General features: G+C 42.1%; 1 protein-coding gene across 22 annotated transcripts in view; it reads left to right on the top strand.

The window, feature by feature from the left end:
- DMD (dystrophin) overlaps positions 1–14798 on the top strand; it is a 2358181-nt gene that overhangs the window by 2254903 nt on the left and 88480 nt on the right. For all 22 annotated transcript variants that reach the window (XM_057310259.1, XM_057309646.1, XM_048213297.2 and 19 more), the window contains 3 exons: positions 720–921; positions 3177–3262; positions 5348–5505. In XM_057310259.1, the coding sequence (XP_057166242.1) occupies positions 720–921; positions 3177–3262; positions 5348–5505 (446 nt within the window). The remainder of the gene's footprint in view (positions 1–719; positions 922–3176; positions 3263–5347; positions 5506–14798) is intronic.

Below are 14798 nucleotides of genomic sequence, written 5' to 3'. Positions count from 1 at the left end.
TAACCTCAGATCCTGAATACTCCAGCCATGAAACTTAGAGCTGGGGGTGAAGACAAACGGCTTTAAAGGAGGGTAGGGTTTACCTCTACAGTCCTCTGCTCTACCAGCTGAGCTATTGACGGGCACATGGATAAAGCAGATGTGGCATATTTAGACAATGGAATAGTACTCAGCCATCAAAAAGAATGAAATCTTGCCATTTGCGATGACATGGATGCAACTAGAGGGTATTGTGCTAAGTGAAATAAGTCAGTCAGAGAAAGACAAAGACCATATGATTTCACTAATTTGGAATTTAAGAAACAAAGCAGGTGAACATAGGGGAAGGGAAGGGAAAATAAAGTAGGATAGAAACAGGGAGGCAAACCATCAGAGACTCTTAACTCTAGGGAACAAACTGAGGGTTGCTGGCGGGGAGGTGGGTGGCTGACCGGCTGGTGGGTGATGGGCATGAAGGGGAGGGCACTTGATGGAATGAGCACTGGGTGTTCTCTGCAACTTACAGATCACTAAATTCTACCCCTGAAACCAGTAGTCCGCTATATGTTAACTTAATTGAATTTAAAAAAATTTTTTTTTAAAAAGAGGGTAGGGTTTGGGTTTGGTGTTCACTAAAAGAGTACGAGACAACCCGACCAGGATTTTCCAAGGAAAGGGAAAAAGAGTGAAAGGAGGATTTCCTCCTGGGAATCACTTGTGATTTTATGTGGCTTTTGCAGTGGATCTCTTGAGCCTGTTGGCGGCATGCGATGCTTTGGACCAGCACAACCTCAAGCAAAACGATCAGCCCATGGACATTCTGCAGGTCATTAATTGTCTGACCACTATTTATGATCGCCTGGAGCAAGAACACAACAATCTGGTCAACGTCCCTCTCTGCGTGGACATGTGTCTCAACTGGCTGCTGAATGTTTATGACACGTATGTATGGCAAGCTCTTTACGGACTCTGCCACGGGAGGCTTAGTTTCTAGAATGGTGCCGGTGTAATTAGCATCACAACTGGGGCCCTAGTCTAGAAATACTGTCCTCAGGATGAAGTGTTCATGAAGCCCTGTGACGCAATGCTGCCCCGGTGATAAATCATTTTTGCATTCACTGACGCTGAAAAATATTTGGATGAACTAGGAGGTAAGAGCTAGAATGTAGATTGCTCTCAGAAAACAAACAAAACCCTGAGATACTCATTTTTCATACTCATGTTTCAAATAGTAGAATGAGTCAGTGTGTTGCCTTTTCTTGCCTGTGTAATTTGAATTCCTCCATCCACGTCGGGGGTGGCTCCCGCTCAGTGGCAGAAATGGACGTGCTCTCAGAGATGCTGGCGCACCTGTCAGCAGATCGGCACAGCATTCGAGGAGCCTCAGGAGCTTTTTGCGGAAGATCTTGAATTGATAAGCCAAACAAAAACGAGAACAAGCCCTTAATGGAGCCAACTCAGCTTCTCAAACTGAGGAAGTTTTAGAACGTTTTTGCAGAGTTTCTGTTCGGCGCCTCCCTTCATCACTCTCTTGGAGAGTACTTGTTCATTTCTTTTGGATTGCACCCAGGAGGTATCCCCAATTCTTGTTTTTTGTCTTCAGCTTACCAAAGGCAGTTGAGGGAGGTAGCAGACCGAATTGGTTTTAATTTTGACTGAATTCTTCTTAGACCTCAAAATGATGACATGCCTCATTTCACATGCCAATGAGAACATATTCCCCTTTGGAAATCTGGGAAGGTTTTCTGAGAGGAGTTGCATTTCAGCTGTTTTGCCTTTGTTGTAGATTTCTGCCACCTCTGTGATTACAATGTATATTTTTTTCTTTGTTATTTTGGTAAGGTAATGCTTTTTGAATTCCAAGACCACCTGGCTATTTAATTCTGATAAGTATTTACCAAGCCCTTGAACGTATTGGATTTTAATTGTGGATTACCCTTAACATTTGCTCTGATAAGGGTTTGTACTCGGGTGTTCCTTCACGTAGGTTTTGGCGCTGTGCTCCTTGCAGATGATGTCTGAATGGATTCTGAGTATATAGAACTTCCCTTCTATGTGCCTCACAATTATCTGGGGACAATTTTAACTCCTTGAAGACCTGAGTTACACTTTATGAAGTTTACTTGTTAAACTTTGATTTGCCTTTTTAGAGAGGCAAAAAGATAAGGAAACCTTCCAATGATCATAATTTCGTTAATGCATTAGGATCCTGTTTGACTAAGGGATTTAGTAAATTGTACCAGTTAAAAGTTGAGCATATTGTTCACCCAAAACAACCCCAGTTGCGATGTATCCTTTAGAGTTTTGAAGTGCTAGATAGGAGAATTATTCTATAATCTCTCTGTCTCTCTAAGTACCATGTAAGGTTCACTTTCTTTCTCTAACAAAAGCTGCAAATTATTGAAAATCATTTTCTACAAAATGGAACATTATTCATTTTCCTGTTTCATTTTTTTCCCACAGATAAAATGAACCATTTATAAGTTTGTCATGAAGAATGCTTTATTTCAGCTTTATATGAAAAGTGAAAGCGTAAACATATTTAAAACATTGATATAAGAATAGGTTGTTTTTTAAATTGCTCAAGATCATATATTTGAATATTCTTTAATAGAGGATATTGTATTTTTCTTAAGATAAATGTGTGTATTTTATATTATGTGTCACATGGCCTCAAGAGAGTGGTTTTTCTTCTCAATCAAGGGCAGACTGATGACAGTCTATGAGTGCTGGGTTTTTCTTGGGGGGCTTCAATAAGCGCGGTAGGCAGTGTGTCGAGTAACCCAGATAACTTGGTGCACAGTAGTAATCCTTCCACTTACCAACTTAAACCCAGGTGGCTGTCCATTGAATAGAAGGATATTTTTAATTCTTTTTATGTAGAGCTACTGTTACATTTCAAGTAAGGGCTTTTAAGAATCAAAAACTTGGTAAATGTTCCTTGGTCAAAGGGGTCGCATTTCCATTGTGTTCTGGGCCATGAGCCAGATAGATAAGGAAGATAACAAAGATAGTACATAATGAACAGACAAGTTCTTCACAGATCTTAGTAAGACCATTGGTTTCATACAACAGTGGTCAGTAGAGTTCCCATATCCAAGGGTTTGTTTTTCTTTCTTTTTTTTTTTTTTCTTAAGAAGCGTTTACCGTCTACTAAAGTGTCAGTAATTGTTTTCTGGTTCGATTATTCATAACAGGGGACGCACGGGGAGGATCCGGGTCCTGTCCTTTAAAACTGGCATCATTTCTCTGTGCAAAGCCCATCTGGAAGACAAGTACAGATGTAAGTCATGTGTATTAACTCTGTATTCTTTTATTAACGTTAGCTAATTATACCACGGTTTTAGATGGGGAATGCCTAGTGTTCCGATGTGACAGCGGGTCCCTCTTATAAGATACAGAACTGCTTTGAGAGTGTCCTCCAACTTGGTTTGTGCCGTTGTCTGTCGAACATGAAATGGCAGGTATTTAAATAGAGAATGAGGATTAACTTCTCCAGCCCAAGTATTATTTTACATTACATTGACTGTGTCTGAATAAAACACATGTTCCTAGAGGATAAAGTCTGATTTCCTAACCCCTTTGTAGAAGTCAGAAAAATAAATGTGAAGGTTTAATCCCTGCACTTGCTTAGTCTTTGGATTCTTATTTAAAGAGTACTCTCTGGCATTCGTGTTCCAGAAACATTGTTTATTTTATAATCATCTTACTGCAAGTCGTACAGACATATCCAGTTCTGTGACGTGACTAACATTTTATTACTGGAGACACAGATAGCTTGCCATTTCTTACGGGGTAAATATCGCCTTATAGAACTTCCTTTTGGGTAGCCCTTGGGTTCTTTGGCTTAAAATGCGTGAATCGAAATGAAAAGCAAATGCTAGAGGAGCAATGGTTGCGATGACGAAGCGAGCGTTCATTCCCATTGTGGAGGACGGTGCTTGTTTTGCGCCTTTAAAGGCTCCTAAGAAGTCTTGATGGTAGGAATATTAAGCAAACCTCGCCTATCATGTCATTTCTCTTTTCCCCTAAGGCCTAGCCACACAGGGGTGAGGTGTGCTGAGCTTAAGGATGGGCAGGAGATAAAAGAGATTGAATTACTCCAAAGCCCCTCTGTGTCCTACTGCTCCTTTCCCCCCAGGAGTTAGCCACAAAATACACAGGCCCCTTTTAGCTCTCACTTTTATGTTGTTTCCACTTGAGTTTTTTTTTTTTAATCCTCAGATCCAAAGGGGGAAAAAAAAAACTGAACGGCTTTCGTTAACCATTTAAAAAGGTATTTTGGGTAAAGGAGAATATTTCTGTGGGTTTTCCTCCTTTAAATAGTGGAATTACATGTTACTTTATAATCTTACTTTATCAATGATAAGGTCATCTTAATACCAAAGGGCGGTTTGAGCCTGTGTTTCAAATGACTAAGAGGGAACACGTTTTGAGGTTGGTGAAACACAAATATGAACTTCAAATTGGGAAAGGTGAAGATAATTGATAATTAAAAAAAAATCTGTGCGTGTGTATTGAAGAGATAGTAAAAGGTGTGTACGCCGTCTCGCTTTTGAGATTGGCGTCTTAGATACCTGGTTATATTCAATTACTTGCAGTTTAAAATGTGCTTATAAAAAGGAAAAGCTTCCTTGAATTTACTTTTGTTGGCAACTTTGCTTTGAATATAAGGTATGATTGGAATGATTTTATTTCTGAGAACAAGACGTACATGGCAAGTGTTGGGTGCGTTCGTTCATTCCGTGACACTGCTGCTACACAGCTGACCAAATACGGTCCCTGCCCTCACGGAGGATATCATGCATCAGCCACAAAGACAGACATGTGTTAGATCAATGACAGTGTTAAGTGATAGGAGCTAATTTACAAATATATACAGGATCCTGTGGGAACACATGCAAGAAACTCAATGATCTTATGACTTCATAAAGAAGTTCCAATTTAGGTACATTTTTGAATCTCTGATGTCCAAAGGGGATGGTGCTTTGGACCAGTTATATGGTTCTTACTGATAAAATACTTATTTTATGATAGTGGTTACATCCTGGATATAAAATATTTCCCAAAGGATTACATTCTGGCTTAGGAAAATTCAGGTGTCAAGACTGTGTGTAAACGCGCATTTCTTGCAGGGCTGTAGTTTATTTAAAAGCTGTCGTGCTTTATATATACACACGATGATGATTAACTTGATCCATAAAAATAGTAAATGTGCAGATGAGCATGAATTGGAACGAACCCGTCTCTGTGGGAATATTGGCTACTCTCTGTAGGTAGTGCTTGGAATGGAGGTGGTTGGTGGGTTCTGCTAGCATCGACGTGGTGCTGCGTTTTGATTGTTGAAATGCTCTTCTTCCTTTTGTAGACCTTTTCAAGCAAGTGGCAAGTTCCACAGGATTTTGTGACCAGCGCAGACTGGGCCTCCTCCTGCATGACTCTATCCAAATCCCAAGACAGTTGGGTGAAGTCGCATCCTTCGGGGGCAGTAACATTGAGCCGAGTGTCAGGAGCTGCTTCCAATTCGTGAGTTACTCACCTTCTTAAGTAACATGTTTCTTTTTTGTATTTTAGAAATTAACAAAAAAATAAATAAAAACAAGCAACTTGAGTTTCTCACATTAGCTCGGGTGTAGGCAGGTAGGAAGGGGATTGATACTTGAGACCTTTGGAGGCAGTGGCTTCTGGACTCTGGCTTTTGGGAGAGAAGACAGTATAGAGGAAGGAAAAGAAATCTGTCTGCAGCAGGGGACCCCATGTTTAATAAGAAGGTGCTGGGAAGGAAGGAAGTCTGTGGTGGTTCAGCAAGAGCAGAGATAAATTTCCAGCCACAGAAATCCTTTATGAATAAGAAACTAACTTTTGTAGGTGAGTCTTTTAACCTCTCAGCTTTTTTTCCTTTATTTTTTAAAGATTTTATTTATTTATTTGAGAGAAAGCAGGAGCAGGGGCAGAAGCAGAGGGAAAGAGAGAGGCAGACTCCCTGCTGAGCACGGAGCCTGCCTTGGGGCTCCATCCCAGGACCCTGAGATCATGACCTGAGCTGAAGGCAAACGCTTAACCCACTGAGCCACCCGGGCGCCTCTCTTTATTCTTTTTTAACCCAATTCTATCATCATAGCCTCCTTTGCAGTGGCTGTTGGTAAAGAGTTGAGATGACTATGATTTTTTGAAGTGGCCCTTCTGTAGCTTTGACGTTCCTCTGTTATCGCAAGGCCTGAATGGCGACTCCACATATAACAAGGTCAGAGGTTTATGCTCTGCTGGTGTCCGTCCCTCGCCCAGCACATGGCTTATCCATTCTTATCCGGGCCTGTGGCCTCTTCCACACCATGGTCGGTGCCCCAAGAAACACTGTCTTCCTTCCGAGACTCTGAGCACTCCATTGAGAGGCATGGAGGCTGTTCCTCTTGTTGGCGGAGGTGGGTAATGCTGCAGTGAACATCTTTATGCATGTAGCTCTTTTCCTTGATTGAAGTTTTCCCTTAGGATAAATTCTCAGGAATGGAGTTATTTGACTAAAAGATAGGAGTTTTGTGGCTTTCGATACATATTACCGATGGCTTGTTGTCAGAAGTTGTTCCATCTGTAACACCACCAGCCCTGAAGGAGTGAGATACTTGTAATACCCCGTTATTCATTCTGGTCTTAGGTTTGCTTGGATTTTTTTTTTTTTAATGCTAAGAGCTGTTTTTCTTTTATGGGGTTTCTCAATCCATTGTAATCCTGTGAACAATAGAACTAGCCATAGAGATAACCAGATAACTGGGTTAGACATATGGTCTTTGACCACAGTATAGGGTAAAACCACAGAAGACCTCCTAGGCAGAACGTTGTAAATATTTAGATGTTTAAAGCTATTTGAGCATTCACTTTAAAGTTAACCAGGCACACCAACGAAATGCCCACATAACAAGCCCCTTTATGTAGCATTAGACATACTGTTTGGATTGTTGGGCCAAAGTTATGGCACAGTAGCTATAAATGTAGAATAAATGTGGAGAAATAAATGCATTTTTTTTGCCTCATACTCAAACTTCCCCAAATGTAAATAGACTATCAGTACCTCTAGATTTTTTTTTGCACTCTATTCCAGAAAGGAGACACAAGAAACTTTCATAAAATGAATATTAATGGCCACAAATAATCCAGATTCTTTTTTTTAAATCCAGTTAGAAAACAGCTTGTAATGGCCTGAGTTGTTTTTCCTAAGCGTTGTTTTCTCTTTAGTCAAATTTCAGTTACTCTTTAAATTCTAGTTGTAAAGCACACTCAGGTGTCGATATAACTGCACATGCACACAGTTGTGTGTGTGCTGTGGCTTGGGTTGAGGGTGAGGGTCAGAATGTAAGTGCGCCGACGGGCGTCAAGGGCCGCTGGAGCCCTTGTCCTATCGTCCCACAGTACGGCCTGCAACTGCAGCTACCACCCCCCTCACTGCAGGCTCTGGCTCTTTAAAAAAAAAAAATTAGTTATGGGAGGGGGTGGGGGAGGAGCAGAGGGAGAGAATCTCAGGGAGACTCCCCACTGAGCATGGAGCCAGGTTTGGGGGGGGCGGGGCTTGATCTCATGACCCTGAGATCATGACCTGAGCAGAAACCAAGAGTCGGACACTCAACCGACTGAGCCACGCAGGTGCCCCTGGCTCTATTTTAGTTGAAATACACAATCTACTTGACATTTTACATGGTTTAGATGTAAGGTGTACAACACGTTGACAATGCATTAATATATTGTATTGTGATTGCCATTGCAGTGACAGTTAGCTCTTCTAGCACGTCATATCATCAGCATTTCTTTGGTAGGGGTAAGTAAGATGTCGTCTCTGACTCTGTAGAGTGAGAGTCAGGACAAGGGCTCACGAACAGAAGTTCTGCCTTCCCAAATGCTGTGCCCTTATCAGCAGCCACGTCCCTGTACATCCACGTGCCGCATCCTTTGGCTGGATGCCCCCGTTCTTCCCCGACCACGTGTCTCTGTCATGGTAATAGCACCACTGTCTTCTCAGTGTCAGAACTTGGTACTCAGTCTGTCCTCACATATTTAGTGAATGTGTCCTAGCTAGCCAGTCTCCAAGCTCTTGGGAATGTCTTCTGTGAGCCTGGGGAGGGGGGGGGGCAGTGGGGGGTCTCTGTCAAGAGAAGAACAGGGGTAACAGGTGGATGTTATTTTCTTCTCTCTACTCTATGGTATTTTCTGAATTTTCTTCTTTGAACATTCAGAATTCGAAAAAAAATGAGTAAAGTACTAACTTTTTTTGTTTTTAAGAGAAAGAAACCTCTTTTGTCTGGTCTCCTTCCTTGCCACTCTTACTATTTACTACACCCTGACTTTGTCGTTGCTCTTACTGCTCTCATACTGGTTTTAAAGAAATGTATTCGCTCTATGATACCATGTGTAGAAATCCGTTTCTCCCCATGGCCCACTGAACAAATCCTAATTTGTCTGATTCTCCGAGCTTTCCTAATCTACTTCCGTAACCACCCACCGCCAGCTTTCACCACCATGAAACGCTTCTCCCTACCCTTCGTACCTACTATGCTTACAAATAATATCCTTACAGTTGCTACTGATAATCATACCTGACCTTTGTTCACATGAATTCTGCCCTTGAATCTCATCAATCCTTTGAGGAGAACGAAATGGGCAGGTTTGGGGATTGTGTTTTTCTTGTTATTTAAATGAATGAATGCTTTACCTCTGCCCCTCAAGGCCCTCAGCCGGCAGAAGACTAATTCCTAGTCCGATGTCCCCAAACCCCCGCTTACCACCCCAGTCCCAACTACGCAGTTTTGATTCTGCTCTCCACCCTCCCGAGGTGACGTAACAGGCCTTTTATTCTGGGTCCCTGCTGGAATATGAGCTGCCATACCACAATAGGAACGTAGGGGATGTTTCTGGTCGGATGTTGGGCACATTCTGTGTGTACAGAGCCAGGCGAGCTTTATGTTACTTAGACTTGGGTAACTTGCTAGTCATCTGCAATCAGGTTCAACTGCTCTGTTTTGTTGACTTCACAATCCACGTCCTGGGCCTGGCGTGCGCTCCCTTGGCCAGGTGCTCCGGCAGGCACCTCGCGTTGCCCTGTGCACCGTGAAAGAAAATGTGCTGTTTGCTGCAGGGAAAGATAACACGAGTGAAAATGCCCTTTGCCCTTTGTTTGAAGTGTAGAGACCTTGGGACTGGAGCCAGGCTGGTTCCTTCAGCAAGGTTGAGCTCAAAGACCTGTTTCTAAACCTCAGGAAACAGAAGGCAAGTGCTTTTTTTTTCTCCTACGAATGCGTTCCTGGTATCATAGAAGAAGTTGACTGCAGAAGAAAACTTATTTCTTTCGGGATGGTGCAGTTAGAAAGGTGTTGCTGCTGATTCAGACAAGAGCCTAGGAGTGGCGGGGAGGGAGGGCTGTTTGCAGGCGCAGGCCTCCCTGGGGGATCTTGTGAAGCTTTCCTTAGCTCAAGTCTGGATCTCTCCGTTCTGGAGATAGGGTGCACAAGAGTGTGAATGTACTTCACTACCACCGAAGTGGCCAATTAAAAATGGGTAAGATAATAAATTCTAGGGTATGTGTACTTAACCACAATAAAGAAAGTTGGGGAAGAAACCCCCAAATAGTTCTAAATCAGAGAGTAACGAAAATCACCATCACACGCGAGTATAATGTTTTGCCTATATTTAAAAAATCAGTATAGGTCTTTCAAGGAATTACCCAGTAAGCCAGGACCCAAAGTCATATCTGTGGATATCAAAAAGGAGAATTCTCCATAAATGTATGGATTTGACAGTAGTGGTATCTTCATTGATAGTAAATGAGGCAACAGGGTAATGTTTCAACTTTAGAACCTTACTGCAGTCAACACATTTAGTGGGAAACTGACACTTTCAGGTAGTAGAAGTGAAGTTTTGGAACTGTTTTTTTTTTTTTTAAGATTTTATTTATTCATTTGACACACAGAGCGAGAGAGCACAGGTGGGGTGAGGGGCAGAGGCAGAGGGAGAAGCAGGCTCCCGCTGAGTAGGGAGCCCGATGCAGGGCTCCATCCCAGGACCCCGATGCAGGGCTCCATCCCAGGACCCTGGGATCATCACCTGAGCCGAAGGCAGACGCTTCACCTACTGAGCCACCCAGGCGCCCCGAAACTAGGTTCTTTCAATTAATGCATCATCAGGTTGTTCTTTATTTCATAATCCATGGAAGCAGCTCCATTGTCAGTGTAGATCGATCCTTATGACCTGCGTAAGGCCAGCCAAGCCCTGGCAGTGAGTCACACAGACTGCCCAAAGGCACGTTGGAGATGGACTGCATCTCTCCTTTTTCTGATGAGAAAACTGAAGCCTAGAGAGGCAGGACTTACTGCATTCTACATACTGCAATTACATCATGTCAGATCTAGACAGAAGGCCTAAGTTCCCTATGTTCCAAGCCAGTATTTCCTTCTGCTGAACCATCTGAGTGGATGGCTTTAACTGGTTCAAATACCAGACTGAACAAAGAGCTAAAAAACATGATCCCTCATATGAATTTTTGGTTCTAATAGGATGACACGGGTAAATGAACACCCTTATCACTACCGCAATGCGCGCGCGCGCGCACACACACACACACACACACCACGCATGCCCCATGATCTTGAAGATCTTCTATTCCCAGTGGCAGGTGGCTAAGTCTTCCTGCAAATGAAACCAAGTGGGAAAACTTTGTACCTTAAGGGACTCCACAAAAGAGTTGTGTATCTGTAAATTGGTATTTGGCAGTGCCCTGAGAAGTATCCCCCTCCCCCATGATAGTTTGTAGTGTTTTCTGCTGTAAGCATTTGAAGGACTTTATTGTTTGGATGAATTCGGTATACCAACTTTATATCCAGTATGCTTCACCTACAAGAGCTTGGGCACCAGACTCTGTTTATTTTACATCAGTTTCCTGCCTCCTGTTGTAGTCATGCATTCAAAATGAATAAGTTGCTTTTTCATCTGTCCTGTGAATTTTTATGTTCGTGTGACAGAAATGAATACCATCAATGTACAGTAGCTGTAATAGAGAATGATACAGAATGAGAATAAATTACAACCTCAACTATTGAGAACAAGTATCTCCCCCCATCCCTCCCTCGTGTAAATAATCATTCCAGAAAACCTGGAGTAGTGAGTGGCAGAGTGGGTAAGTGCATAGGCCCTAAAGCCAACTCCCTGGGTTTGAATCCCAGCTCTGCTATTTTTTTTTTTTTTTTTACCTGTCTGGCCCCTGTGCTCTCGGGGTGCTTGCAGGGGGCTCAGTGAGCCGGTACAGGCGGAACACTGAGAGTTGCAGCAGGCACATAGCGGGTACTTAGTAACTATTAGCTTCAGACGATCTAAAGTGTATTGTAACATGAGCATATCCTACCAAGATTAAGAATTCCTTTTATCTATAACCGAGCATCTGTGGATTCGATTTTAGAGACTCTTGACATACTGTTTTCTCTCTGAGTGTGAAAATACCATGCCAGGACATTTCTGAATCAGTTTGACAGCATTCTTCATGCCAATTGATCACATTTTATATTATCCATCCTTAAAATAAGTCCTAAAAATTCTACTTTGCTTAGGTTGCCTTTAACTTTTTGTTCAGTAATTGAAATATAGGCCCTTCAGTTCCATAGACACTCTTTTTACATGCCTTTGGGTGGTAAATGTTGAACTCATGTTCCCTTGAACTCATGGTGGACGCTGACTAGTAACTACAGTATTAGTTCCTACAATGTGGTATGCAGAAATAGAGGTATTTTGACCGTGCTTCTATTGGGCCTGCTTATGGACAGAATTCATGCAGATTTTTGGGAAGGACGTTTTATCAGACTATTATCAGTATTGTCTTGAGTTGACTCTTGCTTCTTAGTTGCTGGGGTTTTTAAATTATAAGCTGTGGCGGGTTTAGCTTTACAGTTATCCGTTGAATTTGTTGTGGTTTGTGTGGTTGACTTCTCAGTGTGGGGTGATGGTTATTTTCTTCAGTATTTTAAGGGTAGGTTTGTGTTGTAGTTGAAACCTGTTTCATTCATACACTTAAACTGCTAAAGAAGATAATTGGTGTCCTTTTCTTTGCTCAACATTCTTTAAAAAAAAAGATTTTATTTACTTATCTGAGACCGAGAGAGCGCACCAGAGGGGGTGGGGGCAGAGGGAGAGGGAGAAGCAGACTCCCCGCTCAGCGTGGAGCCCTACACAGGACTCATCCCAGGCCTGTGAGATCACAACCTGAGCCAAAGTCAGGCACTCAACTGACTGCACCACCCTGGTGCCCCTCTTTGTTAAAAGGTCTAAGTAGTCCTTCATTCTTATGACCAAATTTCCCCTTTCCTCCTTCCTCCCTGCCTTCCTTTCTCCCTCCTTCCATCTTTCCCTTTCCTTCCCACAAGAGTTGAGTCAGAGGTGCTAATGAAAACAAAAATTTATGAGAGCCATGCTTTCAGTTAGAAGAATATTCTAGATTCCCTTTAATCAGTTCACCATTAATTCTAATTCACATTGAAACTTACCCAAAAAACTCATGGAAACAAGGATACATGAGTTCAATATTGCCATTTTCTTTTTTCCTTGTTTGTCACTGGCTTATAAATTGAATTTTTAGTGGAAGTTTCTTTCTGCAAAGATTATTTAAGATGAAGGATAGTGTAAAACTTCCTCCTGGGATATCCTTATCTGTTTATCCAGGGTCCTTAGTGTATCTTGATTCTCTAACAGCTAGAGGTTTTTTTGTTTTGTGTTTGGGGTTTTTTTTGGCATTTGATAAAATGTTTTATTTATTATTTATTTTTTTAGAGACGGGGTGGGGAGTGCAGAGGGAAAGAGTGAATCTTAAGCAGATTCCACACCCAGTGCAGAGCCTGATGGGGGTGGGGCTCGATCTCACCACCCTGAGATCATGAACTGAGTCAAAATCAGTTGGACTTTGAACAGACTAAGCCACCCAGGCATCCCTGATAAAATAATTTTTTTTAAAGATTTTATTTTTATTTATGTGACAGAGAGACAGCCAGTGAGAGAGGGAACACAAGCAGGGGAAGTGGGAGAGGAAGAAGCAGGCTCATAGCGGAAGAGCCCGATGTGGGGCTCGATCCCATAACGCCGGGATCACGCCCTGAGCCGAAGGCAGATGCTTAACGACTGCGCTACCCAGGCGCCCCCTTGATAAAATAATTTTTAAATTTTTTCTTTTTTTTAAAGCAACATTTAGAAAAAAAAAAGCATGCAATTAAATTTATTCCAGTGGTCAGTTCTATGAGTTTAAATAAATGCATTATGTCACCATCACTAGAGTCAAGACACAGGACATTCCCATCACCCCTAAAATTCCCTCTTCCTTTGTTGTAATCCCGTCTGCTCCCAGTCTCTGGAAACCATTACTCTGTTTTCTGTTCCTATGGTTTTGCCTTTTCCTAAACTGGATTTCAAATGAAGAGTTAACAGTGTGTCTTGAACTTTAGCAAAACATGTCCTGATAACATACTTGAGAAAGTATTTTCTGTGATACTTACAGACAGATGTATGTATGTATGAAACTTTTCTGTTAAGTAAAACTCTCTAGCATAAATTAATGTGGAGCATACTTACGGATTTGCATAGATTTAAAAATTGTGCTTACGTTCCCTGGAGCCATGGTGTTAATTGGTTTATTAGTCAGGTGGAGTGGAGAGCCTGAGGTCAGGACAGTTGTCCTTGAACATGTAAATGAAGAGTGGATAATCACCATGTGTTATTGTTTGGGCTGATTTTTATCTTTAATGGGTAATTCAGAGTCCTGATTAATATTTAGAGCGGTGACTGCTGGCCTCCAATCTGCTCATTATTTTCAGAACTTTAAATAAAATACTTGATTTCTACCCAAGACAGCAGTTACAGGAAGCCTTTTACTTCTTCTTGTCTCACAAACACAACTCTTGACCTCTCCATCTTTATTTCACACATGAAAAATGTCCATAAATGTGGGGATTCTTAAACTTTTTTACGCTGAAAATTCACAGGAACCTTGGAAAAGCACATCTAGGCAGAGTAGGAGAGGGCGTTTTTGGAGCAGTGTAGCTGAGAGAACGGGGAGGAAATCAGTTTGGTGTTAGGTTTTTATTTCTTGAGAAAAGTAATCATGAGGAGCCTTTCACATTTTATACCAGTGCCATTAATGCCATCTCCCCCCACCCTTTAACAATCATTAAAGTCACTCTTCGGCAGCTGGGTGGCTCAGTCGGTTGGGCGTCTACCTCTGGCTCAGGTCAAGATCCCAGGGTCCTGGGATCCAGCGCCACATCAGGCTCCCTGCTCAGCAGGGAGCCTGCTTCTCCCTCTCTCTCTGCCCCTCCCCCTGCTTGTGCTTTCTCTCTCTCTCTCTGTCAAATAAATAAAATATTTAAAAAAAAAAAAGTAAAGTCACTCTACCCTCCCACCTGCCTTGCCCTCCCCCATGAAGGGGTGATTTGGAAGAAACCGTGGTTTACAACCGGCATTTTATTTTGGAAAAAGTTTAAGCATAAAGAAGAATGGGAAGGCTAGTGTAACGAGCACCCATACGTCTCATACATGCAGCCTTTGGTTAGCATTTTATCCCATGAACATTCCCCTTCCTCCAGCTCACTCTGTGTAGGTACTTTCCCCTTTACTATTTAAAAGTCAAAGGACATCACAATATAAAACGTAAACCCCTAAACACTTCACCACACATATTTTTTTAAAGGACTTTCTCCTCCATAACTGCAAAGCTATCATCACGCAAATTTCACATTGATGCAGTAACACATTGAAATTTCCCCATTGCCCTAGAATGTTCTTTATCAGTGACTCTTTTCTTCTAG

This window comes from Ursus arctos, chromosome X (assembly GCF_023065955.2).
Source record: "Ursus arctos isolate Adak ecotype North America chromosome X, UrsArc2.0, whole genome shotgun sequence".
Lineage (NCBI taxonomy): Eukaryota > Metazoa > Chordata > Mammalia > Carnivora > Ursidae > Ursus > Ursus arctos.
The sequence above is the reverse complement of the archived record's forward strand: the minus strand, read 5'-3'. Positions and strand labels throughout refer to the sequence as shown.